The sequence below is a fragment of the Globicephala melas genome, chromosome 7, assembly GCF_963455315.2.
Source record: "Globicephala melas chromosome 7, mGloMel1.2, whole genome shotgun sequence".
Classification (NCBI taxonomy): domain Eukaryota; kingdom Metazoa; phylum Chordata; class Mammalia; order Artiodactyla; family Delphinidae; genus Globicephala; species Globicephala melas.
Genome location: NC_083320.1, coordinates 32,595,129 through 32,613,302, shown reverse-complemented (window position 1 = coordinate 32,613,302; position 18,174 = coordinate 32,595,129). Strand labels below are relative to the sequence as shown.

The window sequence follows — 18,174 nt, the reverse complement described above, 5'->3', positions numbered from 1 at the left end:
GACAGCACATCTAAGTGTTTAGACTTCATCCTCTGGTAATGGGGGGACGTTGAAAGTATTTGGACAGGAGAGAAAAGATGATTAGATTCAAATTTAACAAACCCCATTAGTAACTGTGTGTAGGTGAGAGAAACTGAAGCTACAGAGACCTGTAGGGAGCTACATAACAATCCAAATGAAGGACTGTCTTAACGGCAGATGATTGGATGAATATTTGAGTACAAGATCAATAAAGTTGATTTTAATTATTTTATAATTGCTTATTTTATTGAGCATTTGCTAAATGTCAGGTATTGCTGAGTGCCTTACATGTATTATCTCATTCAGTGCTTTCAACAGCCCTATGAGGGGAAGTATTACCTTCATTTTATGGATCAGGAACAGATCAGAGAGATGAAGTAACTTCCCCAAAGTTACACTGAGAGCAAATGCAGAGATTTGAAAGGAAAAGAATACAGTTAAAATCATGTGGCACAGGGGATCATGAAATATTTAAATGTGTATGTGTAGCATAGGACATTCCTGTTTTGTGAGTGAGCCGTTATTTAGGCACATAATAGGTTATAAAAATAGCATTAGGGACTTCCCTGGTGGTGCAGTGGTTAAGAATCCGCCTGCCAATGCAGGGGACACGGGTTCAATCTCTGGTCCAGGAAGATCCCCCATGCCGTGGAGCAACTAAGCCTGTGCGCCACAACTACTGAGCCTGTGCTCTAGATCCTGCGAGCCACAACTGCTGAGCCCGTGTGCCACAACTACTGAAGCCCGTGTGCCTAGAGCCTGTGCTCCATAACAAGAGAAGCCACTGCAGTGAGAAGCCTGTGCACCACAATGAAGAGTAGCCCCCGCTCGCCACAACTAGAGAAAGACCATGCGCAGCAACGAAAACCCAATGCAGCCATAAGTAAATAAGTAAATAAATAAATAAATTTAAAAATAAATTAATAACTTTAAAAAAAGTAACATTATACTTAGCATATACTATGTGCCCTTGACTAGGTTATTTAATTTTCACAACCCTGTAAAGAAAGCTACTATCATTATCTTCATTTTTATAGAAGAAACTGTTGTGCAAACATAGGGTGACTTGTTCAAGAAAGTGACAGAGCAGGGGTTAGAATCCATGTAATCTGGCCTCAGTGCTCCTGTAGTACTTAATACATTTGTGTGTTGTGTTAATAAATATCATACAAATGGAGAGATAGACCCTACTGTGGTGTTTCATTGTATCCAGCTCTCTTAACCATGAAAGTGGCTAAGCTTGAGATTTAATTAATATTGTTTCTGGGTGTGTGGACATTTTTCCTTTTATGGCCTTTGGCAGTAAAGTATAGATCTTCTTAAGGGTTTTCTCAGGCTGTGTGGAATGTGGCTGTTTTATGTGTTAAGTTGTTTATGGCCTTGAGTTTACTGATCCTTAGTTCCTCTTTTCCTCTTTTTGTCCACTAAGCTCCATTTTATTCCTGCTCACAGTTCAAAGACAGTGTAGTGTAGTGTAGTAGAAAGAGCACAGTTGGATTCATATATCTTTGCATTTTAATCCCAGCACTATTGATGACTAGCTGTATGACTATGGATAAGTTATATATCCTTAGAACTTTGCTTTTCTAACCTGTAAAATGGGGAAAATGAAACCTCTAGATGGTTGTAAGGAGTAAATGGGATGATGTACACTTTTTAAATACCTGCTATAATACTTTGCACATTGCAGAATCTCAAAAAAAAAAATGTAACTGCTTCACTTCTTACTAAATAAAACATTTCCAGCTTTAAGTACCATTTCTTTCTTTATAGTTAGTTGCTCAACTTCGTAGGAGAACTCTGTACTCACCAAACTCTGAATTACCAAACACTTGGTAACTCTGACTTTCAGACTTTGAACTAGATATGGTAGAATTTCTAAATAAACTATGAGGAGGAATACATTAATTCTTTATGGCATTATAAACTGTTTTGTGCTGAACTTTTACAGAGTTTATTAAAACTCTGCTCTATTAAAAAGGAACCATGATAAGGAAAACTCCGGCTACCTGTATTTCTGGAGTCTTATCCTGATGAATGTATGAATGAATGAAGTGCTGGTTGGAAATGAAAAAAGCAATTAATGAAATCCTTGAGAAAATTTCTCACAAGAGGTAGTTCTTTTTCTGAAATATTTCTGTCTTCTCAGTGATGATGTGGATTATAACAATTTATGATCTGATTTTGGAACAGTATATTAATAGAAAAAATAAATACACAAAAGGTTAGCAGTCTGCATATTCTGGGAACATTCTGTTAGGAATTCTGATTTGTGTGTAATGCTTTTATTTTAGGGAAATAAATTATTTGAGTTCCCTTTATCCAAGAGCAGTACCTAACCAGTGATATTTAATGAGTAAGTAAGACTCCTGATATCATGTTGAAATTGACTGGAGTAAAAAAGTGTTAACGAGGTGAAGGAAACAAATTTGAGCATCGTTGGCTCTGGACGCGCAGGCTCAGCGGCCATGGCTCACGGGCCCAGCCGCTCCGCGGCATGTGGGATCCTCCCGGACCGGGGCACGAACCTGTGTCCCCTGCATCGGCAGGCGGACTCTCCACCACTGCGCCACCAGGGAAGCCCTGAGCATCTTTTTTAATGATGTAATTTATATTTAAAAAGACATTTCTGAGGAATCATGGTTTTTTTCAAATCATCTTTGAGATGTAACTTACAGACCTCAAAATGCACAGATTTTTGGGTTTCCCTGGTGGCGCAGTGGTTGAGAATGTGCCTGCTAATGCAGGGGACGTGGGTTCGAGCCCTGGTCTGGGAGGATCCCACATGCCGCGGAGCAAGTAGGCCCGTGAGCCACAACTACTGAGCCTGCGCGTCTGGAGCCTGTGCTCCGCAACAAGAGAGGCCGCGATAGTGAGAGGCCCGCGCACCGCGATGAAGAGTGCCCCCCGCTTGCCACAACTAGAGAAAGCCTTCGCACAGAAATGAAGACCCAACACAGCAAAAGTAATTAATTAATAAACTCCTACCCCCAACATCTTCTAAAAAAAAATGCACAGATTTTAAGTGTCAAATTTGATGAGTTTTGATACAAGCAAACATTTGTGTCACTACTACCTAATAAAACAAATGGAAAATTTCTATTACCTAGGAAAGTTTTCTTTGTGCCCCTTTGTAGTCAGTCCTCTGAAAGACAATCAGTGATCTAATTTCTGTCACCATAGCCTGCTCTAGAACTTTGTATAAGTGAAATCACACAGTGTATATGCTTAATGCCTGGCGTCTTTTGCTCAACATGTTTTTGAAATTTCTGTTCATTGTCGTATCAACAGTTCATTCATTGTTATTGCAGAATAGCATTCCATTGTGTGAATATACCACAATTCATCAGTTAACCTTGTTGATAGAATTTTGGTTTGTTTCCAGTTTGGGGCTATTAAAAATAAATCTTCTATGAACGTTTTTGTACAACTTGTTTTTGTGGATATATGTTTTCACTTCTCTTAAGAGGAATGACTGGGCCATGTGGTATATTTATGTTTAAAAGAAACTGCCAAACTGTTTTCCAAGTGATTATACCATTTTATACTCCCACCAGAAATGTGAGTTCCAGTTACTCCACATCTTTACCAACACTTGGTATGGAAAGTCTTAAATTTTAGCCATTCTAGTGGGTGTGTAATGGTATTCCATTTCATTTTAATTTGTATTTCCCTCGATAACTAATAATGTTGAGAACGCTTTTGCATGCTACTTGCCCATTTGTGTATCTTCTTTTGTGAAATGTCTGAACCTTTTGCTCATTTTTAAATTGAGTTGTCCTATTTACATTGATTCATAGGAGTTCTTTATATATTCTTGGTACAAGTCCTTTGTCAGATATATGTACTGAGAATATTTTCAGCTGGCATATGGCTTGCCTTTTCATTTTCTTAATGGTGTCTTCTGATGAATCAAAGTTTTAAATTTTGGTTAAGACAAATTATTATTTTTTTCTTTTTTTGCTTTGTGATTTTTGTGTCCTAGCTAAGAAATCTTTGTCTACCCCAAGGTTGCAAAGGTATTCTGTATTTTCTTTTAGAAGATTTTTTTAGTTTTTATGTTTAGGTTAATGATCCGTCTCCCATTTTATCTTATTTCTGCATTTTATATTTTTCATTAATTCATTGGGCACCTGGTCAATGCCAGGAGCTGTTTTAGGCACTTGGTGTCCATTAGTAAAAAGAAATCACTTGTGGTGGGCCCTTAGATAGGCCTTGAAATTGTGAAGCCTACAGTCTAGGGGAAATGACAGATAATAAATTAATAAATAAATAAATTATACAGTATGTTAGAAGGTGAGAAAGCACCATGAGGTGGGGCAACAGAATAGGGTAGAAGGTAAAGGTTAGTGAGAAGGTTTAAGAAAGGGTGGTAAAATTTGGCCTCATTGAGAATAAGCCATTTAAAGAATGACTTGAAGATGTAGGAATTAGCCATCAGCTATCTGATGGAAGAGTGTCCTGGGTAGAGAAAACAGCCATTGCAAAGGCCTGAGATGGGAGCATGTCTGGTATGTCCCAGTAACAGCCAGGAAGCCAGTATAGTACAGGGTGACAGTGGATAAGGCCACAGAGATAGGGGAGGGCAAATTGTTTAGAATCTTATAGGACATTTTCCAGATTGTAGCTCCTTGTGTGAGTGCCATGGGTTCACTATACTTAATATACATTTTAAAACAACACATATGTCTTCTGTATATCATTTAGAGATTTCATATTATTGTTTCTTTAGGTTTATCAATTCATATCTGCTCAATAGGAGTAAAAGCATTTTTTAAAAAAATTCCTGAAAGATGTACTTAATATTAAAATGGTTTTATTTCAGAAAGATCCAGATTACCTGAAGCTGTGGTTGGACAATTTTGTTTCTAACTATGAACAATTCTTAGATGTTGACTTTGAAAAGCTGCCTACCAGGTATGTTGAAACACTTAATTTCCTACCCTTGGGTGAGTTTGTTAATTTTTGGTACAAAAACTTCATTGATGACATTACAAGGATGGCAGTTATGTAACACACATAACCCTGCTTTCACGGCAGACATTTCTGATTGATCACAGCAGTCTTTCTTGCTGATACTAGACGTGACTTCTAGAAGCCTCTTCTTTACTTTGTTCAGCCACTGGCAACTGGGTGTCCTGCAATTCACTTCAATTCTGACACTACCTGGAGTTAGCGCCAGATCCCATGAGTTAAAGGCAAAGTCCTCCACAAGACTGCCCTCACTTCAGACATCGTTAGCAAGTCTTGGGAGCCACCGACATTTCTGATCAACAGGCTGTAAATTTAGGGGTTGACATGACTCCCTCAGGTTCAATAATTTGTTAGATTAACTCACAGAACTCACTGATAGTCCTATACTTATGATTACAGTATTATTATAAAGGATACATGTAGGACAGGGCCTGGGAGGGTCTTGGATGCAGGGCTTCCATGCTCTCTCCCTTTGGAGTCAGGGCATGTTGCTCTCCCTGAACATCAGTGCATTCAAAGAAGGAAGCTCTTTGAGCTCTGGGTGTCAGAGTTTTGTTGGGTCTTATTACTTCATTGACCATGTGATTGAACTCAGTCTCCAGCTCCTCTCCCCTCCCAGAAAGTTGGGGGGGGGGTGAGTTATTCAGACGTGGCCAACCCCTTTTTTGAAACTATCTAAGGGTCCACCATGCATCACTTTATTCATTTGCATAAAATTTCTTTATTATATGACAGGCATTCTATTGTAGTTGAAACTTATTATACTTCTTTTCCTAGCTTTAGAGAAGGGCCTTAGAAAACATCTTGGAGGAGGTTAAGTTTTCAGATTTTTAAAAACTAGGTTTGAAAATCATAAAATGAGGGAAAAATAAACATCTTGGAAGAGGTTAAGTTTTAGGATTTTTTAAAACTAGGTTTGAAAATCATGAGGGAAAAATTAGCATCTTATGGAAATGTATAAGTGAAATTACAAATATTTTCTCCCATTCCTCTGCCTACATCTGTTTCTGCAATCTCACTGTTCCCAGGCCCACTTCCCAGATAAAGTTCATATTGTATCTCAAGTCATCTTGTGGACCTAGGTAAGAGAGGTTAGGTTTGCTGTGGTTAAAAGCTGGAGAAATGAGGACATACTTTTAGCCGCAAAAGCAACTCCATTTATAGAGATGTGTTGAGAGAAGAGGAGAGAAATGGATGGTGGTTGAGGATGAAAAAGTATCTGGTGAATTAAAAATCTTCAAGGACGAAAATATTTGCAGTTTGGGGGTGGAGGTAAGCAGTGAGAGTTTAGACACAGGTGAGTTGAACCTGGAGAATCACATGGGAGCCAGATCATGAAGTGCCACAAATGCATTACTAATGGACTTTGACTTTTTGTTATGGAAGATACAAGGCTCTACTAAAGAATTTTCTGCATAAGAGTATCATGGGACTTCCCTGGTGGCACAGTGGTTACAAATCCGCCTGCCAATGCAGGGGACACGGGTTTGAGCCCTGGTCTGGGAAGATCCCACATGCTGCGGAGCAACTAAGCCTGTGTGCCACAACTACTGAGCCTGTGCTCTAGAGCTCGCGAGCCACAACTGCTGAGCCCACATGCCACAACTACTGAAGTCCACGTGCCTAGAGCATGTGCTCTGCAACAAGAGAAGCCACCGCAATGAGAAGCCCGTGCACTGCAACCAAGAGTAGCCCCCGCTTGCCGCAACTAGAGAAAGGCTGAGCGCAGCAGCGAAGACCCAACATAGCCAAAAATAAATAAATAAAATAAATTAAAAAAAAAAAAAAGAGTATCATGATCAAGTTTGTTTTTTAAAAGTCACTTTGGTGGCATTATGGAGGTTGGATTGGAAAGGGTTGAGACTGAAGTCAAGAAGCCCAGTTAAGGGGTAATTGTAATAATTCAGAGAAAAAAATCATTAGCGCTTTGGACCAAGGCAATGAACTTAAGAAACAATATGGTTATGCTCAGAAAGCACAAGTACTGTATTTATAAATACAGTTTCAGAGTTCTTCCCCATTAGATTATTTGTAACAGGTTTATAAAGGTTGAAAATCAGTACTAAATCTTGAACTCAAAATAAGATTATGTATTATTGATTTCTACTCATAAAAGAATATTCTTGTAGTTTATACTTAGGAGTGCTTTTATTTTAAAAATTTATAGCTCATTTTAAATCATGAGCCTAAGGATCTTATGGAGTCAGAATTTTGGCCTTTGAATGCTTGGGGTTTTGTAAGATGCACTTGTTATCATCCATACATTATAAATGTCTCCTTCCTTGGGAGGTCATTTTTAAAAACACTATGTAGACTTATATTGCCACTATATTTAAAGTAAGATGAAGAATCTCAAGAGTGTTTTTTTACTTGTGATTTAGTTGGTTTATTTAAAATTATATTTCATATCTTTGTCTTTCAAACTGAACCATGAATTTAGATTTTGCTTGTAGTAAACTTTCAATTTTTCAAGTGAATATTATATGTAAGATCTGTAAAACTAGTCTAGTCACCTTAAAGATAAGAAACTCACAGATAATCCTCATTTAAAGTATACTGACTTTATAGAATTTCCAAGTTAGAGAATTCATAATAGAAGGCAAGGATTGCTTTCACCAGATTATAAGGCCTTGAAATTTAAGCTGGACTTTTTCCTATGTTAGAGAGAACAATTGGCAGCTGTTTACAATAGACATTGACTAGGCAAATTGAGGAGTGGAAAAGATTTCTGGAGTTTGGGATATTTCAGCAAAAGGAGCTTAGAATTTTGGACAATAAAGTCCTAGAGGTGGGAAAATTCTTCTAAATTCTTAAATCCTCATCACATTAGGAACAAGGCCAAAAATTCCAACTTTGTCTATATGCCATGTCCTAAGTAAACCCCAATTTTATAATGAGAGTCAGTTAAAAAAAAAAAGATTGCTCTTTTAGAAGTTAGTATTTTTTTCTGCCCAGTTAAATCAAAACGTGTGTAAATAGAAAATGGGACAATTAAGGACAAAAGTAACTACTCCTTTAAATAACTAAAATGGAATATTGGGAAATCTAATGTCTTCTTGCTTGTTGATTTAACATTTTTGGAAAAGTGCGGAGGAATAGTTTCACTTCATCTTGAAAATCAGTTATATTTAAATGTTTGTTTATTATTTTGAAGTTAACTCTGGTTTTTCTAATCACCTCTTTTTAGCTCTCCAAAAAAAAATTAAATATAAAAATGAGTGTTTCTGATACCATCTATAAATAAGAGAGAATGAAAGAATCCAAAGCTGCAAGTGAAATGATGCCCAGACTAAAATGAAACATGTATTTTTAGAACATGATTATATAGTATTAGGCAACCTTGGTAGTATGCTTTGTGACTTGTGTTTATTTTATAAAATGCTTTATTAATTTATGTTGTAGGGTGGTTCAGGAAGAGGCTAATAATATTTACATATGTGTTTATGTGACTACTGCTAAGATGCTTCAAATTTCTTTGTTTACAGTGAATGCCTTTTACTCAATGTAAACATAGTACTAATACTTCATGTTAAGCATTATCTGAAGAAAAGACTATTGTAAAGTATAATTGCCATTTAATCATGGAACTCTTCACAGTGCTTCTTTGCTATTTGAGCATTTTTCTTAACAGAGATAGGGAAATAATACAGTGGCTTATGAAAAGATTCTGAGGCTTTAGAGATAGTATATTTAAAATGCATTACATATTTAGAGTTCTTTACATACTTTTTTTTTTTTTTTTTGCGGTACGCGGGCCTCTCACTGTCGTGGCCTCTCCCGTTGTAGAGCACAGGCTCCGGACGTGCAGGCTCAGCGGCCATGGCTCACGGGCCCAGCCGCTCCGCGGCATGTGGGATCCTCCCAGACCGGGGCACGAACCCATGTCCCCTGCATTGGCAGGCAGACTCTCAACCACTGCGCCACCAGGGAAGCCCTCTTTACATACTTTAAAGCTGAAAATGCACATTGACTTTCTGGTTTCAGAGCCCAGTGAAATAGGGTGGATATCTGATATTACAGTTTTATAGATTAGGGAACTTCAGAGATTAAATGAAGTGCTTCATGTTACAGAGGTGGAACTTAGTATGCAGGCTTCTGACTTTGAATCTAGGGGGTTTTAATGTGAGAGGCACATGCAAGGAGCCAGTTACATCTGGTATTGGCTTTTGCCCATAAAGAACCATATTGTCTTCTTACACAGAAACCACCTGTCACAAAATATTGATGTATTGCTTTAAAAGAGTCTTCTACTGATGCTCATGCTTGGGGTTCTACATTCACCTCTATCTTTCTCCTTTCATTTTGCTAGTTTTCTTCTCTCCCTCTTCTGATCAGATGGCTTAGGGACCCTGTAGGTAGGTGAATATTGTTTATTTAGTAAAGCAGTTAACAGATATTAAACTAGTTAGAGGTACTTCATTTTTATTTGCTAGTTACCGTTTCTTTTAGAAATGGTATAGACACATTGTATTTCTAAATAGTAGAAGGTGAAGTAATCTTATATTTTAAATATTTTCTTTAACAATAGCACAATTGAAAATACTAAATAGCCTTTTTTTCTCTCTCTTCTCAGTAAGACTCCTCTGAAGTAAGACTAACCACTCTGCTCTAATAATCTTCTAAAATGTCACTCTCCATTTGGTGGTACTATGCAGAGAGGAAGGCACAGAATATCTGGACTAAAAGAGCTTCTTTAGGATTTGAGCTGAAAATGTAGTTACTTTAAAGTGCCACAGATTTTCGTCCTGTATTTAAACACCCTTCTTATTTTGTTCCCCTTATATTGTAGGGTAGATGATGTGCCTCCAGGAATATCTCTGCTTCCTGATAATATTCTGCAGGTTCTGAGGACCCAGCTTCTGCACTGTGTTCAGAAAATGGCAGATGGGTTAGAGGAAGAACAACAAGCCTTGTCAATTTTGCTTATCAAGTTCTTCATTGTTCTTTGCAGGTATCTGGTACAAATAAACTAGTTATCTGTTTCAAATAATTATTAGCAAACTAATAATGCATTTATTAGTTATTAATGATGTTTGTTGTTCATATGGAGCTTTTAGGGATGAGTACAGCTTTTGCAATAGGCTTGTGGTTTGTTATTATATTGGAAAGCCTTTTACTATATCTACTTAGAGAGATTCAGCCAGGATAAAAAATAATTGCTTTAGAGTAAAGACAATGACAGGAGTTTTTACTTAAGAATTTATTGCACTGGTATTTTCTATATGGTCCTCACCAATAAACATGTACGTATACATTTTTATACTGTGCGTTATCATTTGTGAAATGTATTTTTCTAGTCTTTCATTTTATAATTTTACCAAAGAAAGTATAATTATTCCATAGCTTATATTTCCAGACTTATAGATGATTACGTCTGTGGTACTTAAATTTTGGTGTGCATAAATGTCAACTGGGAAGCTTAATAGAAATACAGAGTTTGAGCCTTATGTATGGAAGTTCTGATCCAAAAGAGCTCAGGCATTTTGAATTTTCACACATTCCATTAATCTGCATATAAGAATTTGAGAACCGTTGGGTTAGGGGCATCACATGCCTCTTAAAATCTGTCTTCTTTTCTTGTTCTTAGAGGAAAAGCTTTCAGTCTTTTACCATTTAGTATGATATTTGCTGTGAAATTTTTATATATAGGTTTTATTATGTTGAGGTAGTTTCCTTCTGTTCCTAGTTTGCTGAGTGTTGTTATCAGGAATGGTTGCTGAATTTTGTCAAATGCTTTTCTGCATTAATTGAGATGATCATCTGGGTTTTTTTCCCCTTTATTCTGTTAATATGGCATATTACATTGATCAGCTTTCATATGTTTAACCATCCTTGCATTACAGGAATAAATCCCACTTAGTCATAGTGTGTAATACTTTTAATATACTGTTGAATTCTCTTTGCTAGTATTTTGTTGAAGATCTTTGCATTAATGTTCATAAGGGATGTTGGCTTGTAGTTTTCATGTAGTCTCTTGTTTGGCTTTGGGATCAGGGTAATACTGGCCTCATAAAATGAGTCAGAAAGTGTTCCTTCCTTTTCAGTTTTTTAGAAAAATTTGAGAAGGATTGGCATTCGTTCTTCTTTAAATGTTTTGTAGACTTCATGAGTGAAAACATCAGGTCCAGGACTGCTTTTTTGGGAGAGTTTTGATTACTGATTCAGTTTCCTTACTAGTTGTAGGTCTATTCAGCTTATTTATTTCATCATGGTTTAATCTTGGCAGATTTTGTGTTTCTAGGAATTTGTCCATTTCATCTATGTTATTCAATTTGTTGTTGTACAGTTGTTCATAGTACTCTCTTAATAATCCTCTGTATTTCTGTAGTATCAGTAGTAATATCCACACTTCATTTTTGATGTTAGTAATCTGATTCGTCTCTCTTTTTCTTAGTCTATCTAGCTAAAGGTTTGTCAATTTTGTTGATGTCTCCAAGGAACTAATTTTTGTTTTCATTGATTTTCTCTATTTTTAAAAATTTATTTTAATCTCTGCTCTGATCTTTATCATTTCCTTCTTTCTGCTAACTTTGGATTTAGTTTGTTCATCTTTGTCTGATTCCTTAAGTTGTAATATTAGGTAGTTGGTTTCTTGTTCTTTTTTTTTAGTGTAAGCACTTACACCTATAAAATTCTCCCTTTGCACCACTTTCATTGCCTCCCATAAGTTTTGGTAAGTAATGTTTTCCTTTTCATTCATCTTAAGTATTTTCTAATTTCCCTTGTGGGTTTCTTCTTTGATCCATTGATTATTTTAAAGTATTTTTGTTAATTTACACAGTTTTGTGAATTTTTCAGTTCTCTTTATGTTACTGATTTTTAACTTCATCCTGCTGCGGTTAGAGAAGATACTTTGTATGATATCTGTCATTTTAAATCTGTTGAGACTTAATTTGTGGCCTAATATAGTGTCTATCTTGTAAAATGTCCCAAGTGCACTTGAGAAGAATGTTTGTTCTGTTCTTGGGTAGAGTCACCTGTATATGTTTCTTAGAGCTATTAGATTTACTGTGTTAAGTCCTCTGTTGCTTTACTTATCTTCTATCTAGTTGTTTTATCCATTATTGTGGATGAGGTATTGAATTCTCCAGCTATTATGGAAGAACTATATGTTTCTCTCTTCAATTCTGTCAGTATTTGCTTCATATGTTTTGATGGTCTGTCATTAGATACGTAAATGTTCATAATTGTTATATCTTTTTGCTAGTGTAATACCTTTGTTATATCATATATACTTTTATTACATTATATTTTACCTTTTATTTATTTTTAACATCTTTGAGTATTAATTGCTTTACAATGTTGCGTTACTTTCTGCTGTATAACAAAGTAAATCAGCTATGTGCCTACGTATATCCCCATATCCCCTCCCTCTTACGTCTCCCTCTCACCCTCCTTATCCTACCCCCTAGGTGGTCTCAAAGCACTGAGCTGATCTCCCTGTGCTAGGTAGCTGCTTCCCACTAGCTATCGATTTTACATTTGGTAGTGTATATATGTCAGTGTTATTCTCTCAATTCATCCCAGGTTACCCTTCCCCAACCCCGTGTCCTCAAGTCCATTCTCTACGTCTGTGTCTTTATTCCTGTCCTGCTCCTAGGCTCATCAGAACCATTTTTTTTTAGATTCCATATATATGTGTTAGGATACGGTATTTGTTTTTCTCTTTCTGACTTACTTCACTGTATGACAGAGTCTGTATGACAGACTCTAGGTCCATCCACCTCACTACAAATAACTCAATTTCATTTTTTTTATGGCTGACTAATATTCCATTGTTTATATGTGCCACATCTTCTTTATCCATTCATCTGTCGATGGACACTTAGGTTGCTGCCATGTCCTGGCTATTATAAATAGTGCTGCATTGAACATTGTGGTACATGACTCTTTTTGAATTATGGTTTTCTCAAGGTATATGCCCAGGAGTGGGATTGCTGGGTAATATAGTAGTTCTATTTTTAGTTTTTTAAGGAACCTCTATACTGTTCTTCATAGTGGCTGTATCAATTTACATTCCTACAAACAGTGCAAGAGGGTTTCCTTTCCTCCACACGCTCTCCAGCATTTGTTGTTTGTAGATTTTTTTATTTTGGCCATTCTGACTGGTGTGAGGTGATACCTCATTGTAGTTTTGATTTGCATTTCTCTAATGATTAGTGATATTGAGCACCTTTTCATGTGTTTGTTAGCAATCTGTATATCTTCTTTGTGGAAATGTCTGTTTAGGTCTTCTGCCCATTTTTGGATTGGGTTGTTTTTTTAATATTGAGCTTCATGAGCTGCTTGTATATTTTGGAGATTTATCCTCTGTCATTTGCTTCCTTTGCAAATATTTTCTCCCATTCTGAGGGTTCTCTTTTTGTCTTGTTTATGGTTTCCTTTGCTGTGCAAAAGCTTTTAAGTTTCATTAGGTCCCATTTGTTTATTTTTGTTTTTATTTCCATTTCTCTAGGAGGTGAGTCAAAAAGGATCTTGCTGTGATTTATGTCATAGAGTGTTCTGCCCATGTTTTCCTCTAAGAGTTCTATAATGTTTGACCTTACATTTAGGTCTTTAATCCATTTTGCGGCGAGTGGGGGCCACTCTTCATCGCGATGTGCGGGCCTGTCACTGCCATGGCCTCTCTTGTTGCAGAGCACAGGCTCCAGATGCATAGGCTCAGTAGTTGTGGCTCACGGGCCCAGTTGCTCCACGGCATGTGGGATCTTCCCAGACCAGGGTTCAAACCCGTGTCCCCTGCATTGGCAGGCAGATTCTCAACCACTGTGCCACCAGGGAAGCCCTCCCTTTTTTTCTTGATGAGTCTGGCTTATGGTTTATCAATTTTGTTTATCTTCTCAAAGAACCAGCTTTTTGTTTTATAGATCTTTGCTATTGTTTCCTTCATTCCTTTTTCATTTATTTCTGATCTGATCTTTATGATTTCTTTCCTTCTGCTAACTTTGGGGTTTTTTCTTCTTTCTCTAATTGGTTTAGGTGTAAGGTTAGGTTGTTTATTTGAGATTTTTCTTGTTTCTTGAGGTAGGGTTGTATAGCTATAAACTTCCCTCTTAGAACTGCTTTTGCTGCATCCCATAGGTTTTGGGTGGTCGTGTCTCTGTTGTCTTTTGTTTCTAGGTATTTTTTGATTTCCTCTTTGATTTCTTCAGTGATCTCTTGGTTATTTAGTAGCATATTGTTTAACCTCCATGTGTTTGTATTTTTTACAGTTTTTTTCCTTTAATTGATATCTAGTCTCATAGCGTTGTGGTCGGAAAAGATACTTGATACAATTTCAGTTTTCTTAAATTTACCAAGGCTTGATTTATGACCCAAGATCTGGTCTATCCTGGAGGATGTTCCATAAGCCCTTGAGAAGAAAGTGTATTCTGTTGTTTTTGGATGGAATGTCCTATAAATATCAATTAAGTCTGTCTCATTTAATGTGTCATTTAAAGCTTGTGTTTTCTTATTTATTTTCATTTTGGATGATCTGTCCATTGGTGAAAGTGGGGTGTTAAAGTCCCCTACTATTATTGTGTTACCATCCATTTCCCCTTTTATGGCTGTCAGCATTTGCCTTATGTATTGAGGTGCTCCTATGTTGGGTGCATAAATATTTACAGTTGTTATGTCTTCTTGGATTGATCCCTTGATCATTATGTAGTGTCCTTCTTTGTCTCTTGTAATAGTCTTTATTTTAAAGTCTGTTTTGTCTGATATGAGAATTGCTGCTCCAGCTTTCTTTTGATTTCCATTTGCATGGAATATCTTTTTCCATCCCCTCACTTTCAGTCTGTATGTGTCCCTTGGTCTGAAGTGGGTCTCTTGTGGACAGCATATACACGGGTCTTGTTTTTGTATCCATTCAGCTAGTCTATGTCTTTTGGTTGGAGCACTGAATCCATTTACACTTAAGGTAATTATCAATATGTATGTTCCTATGACCATTTTCTTAATTGTTTTGGGTTTGTTATTGTAGGTCTTTTCCTTCTCTTGTGTTTCCTGCCTAGAGATCCTTTAGCATTTGTTGTAAAGCTGGTTTGGTGGTCCTGAATTCTCTTAACCTTTGCTTATCTCTAAAGGTTTTAATTTCTCCATCGAATCTTAATGACATCCTTGCTGGGTAGAGTAATCTTGTAGGTTTTTTCCCTTTCATGACTTTAAATATGTCCTGCCATTCCCTTCTCTTTTGCTGAGTTTCTGCTAAAAGATCAGCTGTTAACCTTATGGGGATTCCCCCTTGTATGTTATTTGTTGCTTTTCCTGCTGCTTTTAGTACTTTTTCTTCATACTTAATTTTTGATAGTTTGATTAGTATGTGTTTCGGCATGTTTCTCTATGATTAATATGTGGTTCAGCATGTTTTTCCTGTATGGTACTCTGTGTGCTTCCTGGACTTGACTGACTGTTTACTTTCCCATGCTAGGGATGTTTTCGACTCTGATCTCTTCAAATATTTTCTCAGACCCATTCTTTTTCTCTTCTTCTTCTGGGATCCCTATAATTCGAATGTTGGTGCATTTAATGTTGTCCCAGAGGTCTCTGAGACTGTCCTCAGTTCTTTTCATTCTTTTTTCTTTATTCTGCTCCCTGGCAGTTATTTTTACCATTTTATCTTCCAGCTCATTTATCTGTTCTTCTGCCCCAGTTATTCTGCTATTGATTCCTTCTAGAGTATTTTTAATTTCAGTAACTGTGTTGTTCATCACTGTTTGTTTGCTCTTTAGTTCTTCTAGATCCTTGTTAAATGTTTCTTGTATTTTCTCCATTCTGTTTCCGAGATTTTGGATCATCTTTACTATCATTACTCTGAATTCTTTTTCAGGTAGGTTGCCTATTTCATCTTCATTTATTTGGTCTTGTAAGTATTTACCTTGCTCCTTCATCTGTAACATATTTTTTTGTCGTTTCTTTTTTTTTTCTTTTAATGGGTGGTGCTGTATTCCTGTCTTCCTGGTTGTTTGGCCTGAGACATCCAGCACTGGAGTTTGCAGGCAGTTGGATAGAGCCGGGTCTTGGTGCTGAGATGAGGACCTCCCGGGGGCCTCACTCCGATGAATGTTCCCTGGGGTTTAAGTTTCTCATTAGTCCAGCGGTTTGGACTTGGAGCTCCCACCACAGGATCCCAACTCCCGGCCTGGGAACCAAGATCCTGCAAGCTTCGTTGTGTGGTAAAAAAAAAAAAAAAAGGAAGAAGAAAAGGAGCAGTGCAATATGCAAGAATATAGAACAAAATAAAATTAGAAAGATGAAAAATATATTAATTGAAACAACTCCAACCGGGTAAAATAAAACCATAACAGTAAAAAGAAAAATAAAAAAGGGGGGGGGGAACAAGCCAAAAGGAGAGAATGTTAATGAAGTATAAAGAATAAAACTAGAAAAATAAAAGTTTTTTTAGGAAAAATAAAAATATAAAGAATCGACAACAATGAATCAACAAGGTAAAACAGAACCCCAGTCTAAAAGAGGAAAAAAAAAAAAAAAAAAACCTTGGCTGTAGGGGGCAAAGTTTAGGCAGGGGTGGAATTTACGCAGGGGCTGGGTTTAGGGTGGAGCGGGACCTAGTCAGGTGGGGGGATGAGTTTTGAGCATGCGGCAGCTCCTAAGCTTAGGACCCACGCAGCTGGAAACGCCCTGGGGGTAAGGCCTTGACAGAGTGATGTTCAAGCATAGGGTGGGGCCTCTGCTTAGGACCTGTGTGGAAGTGGAGAGGCAGCACATGGAAAGGAGGGCCTCTGGAGTGTGGAGTTAGGGAGTTTGGAGGTAGGGCCCTGAGTGAGGGTGTGTGGGTGGGGTTTAGGCCCAGTGCATCGGATGGGGTCTCAGAGGGCGTTCTCTGAGTGTACAGGTAGGGCCCTGGGTTGGGGTGTAGGGGCGGAGCTTGGGTTCTGCGTGGCAGGAGAGAGGCTCTGAGGGCAGAGGATTAGGCCTGGGCCTAACAGGCTTCCTGGTACCTAAGTGGACAGGGAAGGCACAGACTGCATTCCCTTCCATTCCTTCATGCCCCCTTCCCCACCATCTCCCCCAGGGTCTCCCCCATTGCTGCTGGACCCCTAACCGTGGGTGGGTCCCACTGGGTGTAGGAACTCCTCCCCTCCTCCATCCACCCCTCAGGGGTGCCAGTCCCGGAGGTCCAGCCTTTACTTTTGCTCCCGCTTCCCTCCTTCCCACTCCCTCAGGACCCATGCATCTGGAAGGGGCCTTGGTGGACAGAGGATCAGGACTGGGATCTCAGCAGGTTCCTGGGGGCCCAAGTGGGCAGGAGAAACCTGGCCATGCTCCCTTTTGATCCTCTGCCCTCCCAGTGGTTCCCCAGTTTCCCACTTCGGGTGTGGGATCCCTTCCCCTCCCCCAGCTGCCCCTCAGGGGCATCAGGCCCATCCCGCCTCCACTTCTCCTCTCCCATCACTCCTCCCAAGCCCCACATCCTACCCGCTCACTGGGGGTTCCTCCTATCCCTTTAGGTGTCTGTGGTCCCCCGCTGGTGCCTGGTAGGTGCCCTAGTTGTGTGTAGACGCGAATTCCGCGTCCTCCTAGTATGCCATCTTGACTCTGCCCCCTGTACCTTTTAAAATATATGATGTCCTTCTTTGTTCCATGTAACCTATTTTGTCTGATATTTGTATGTCAGCCTCTGCTCTCTTTGAGTTACTCTTTGCATGGAATATCTTTCCCTCTGCTTTCAGTTTCAACCTGTTTGTGTCCTTGGACATCAGGTAGACAGTATATAGTTGGATCCTGAGTTTGTATCCATTCTGCCAATCTCTTTTCTTTTTTTGTCTTTTTTTTTTAATATATCGTGATTGGAGTATAATTGCTTTACAATGTTGTGTTAGTTTCTGCTGTACAACACAGTGAATCAGCTATATGCATACCTATATCTCCATATCCCATCCCTTTTGAGCCTTCCTCCCACCCTACCTATCCCACCCCTCTAGGTCTTCACAAAGCACCGAGCTGATCTCCCTGTGCTATGTAGCTGCTTCCCACTAGCTGTTTTACATTTGGTAGTGTATATATGTCAGTGCTACTCTGTCACTATGTCCCAGTCTCCACTTCCTGCCCTGTGTCCTCAAGTCCATTCTCAATGTCTGCATCTTTATTCCTGCCCTAGCACTCATTCATCAACACCATTCAGTCTCGTGTCTTTTGAATGGAAACTTTAATCCATTTACATTGAAAGTAATTACT

At 38.3% G+C, this 18,174-nt stretch overlaps 1 protein-coding gene across 1 annotated transcript in view; it reads left to right on the top strand.

The window, feature by feature from the left end:
• Positions 1-18,174, top strand: part of NBEAL1 (neurobeachin like 1) — a 182,322-nt gene that overhangs the window by 15,722 nt on the left and 148,426 nt on the right. The window contains exons 3-4 of the mRNA XM_060302023.1: positions 4,847-4,938; positions 9,785-9,946. Coding sequence (XP_060158006.1) covers positions 4,847-4,938; positions 9,785-9,946 — 254 coding nt within the window. The remainder of the gene's footprint in view (positions 1-4,846; positions 4,939-9,784; positions 9,947-18,174) is intronic.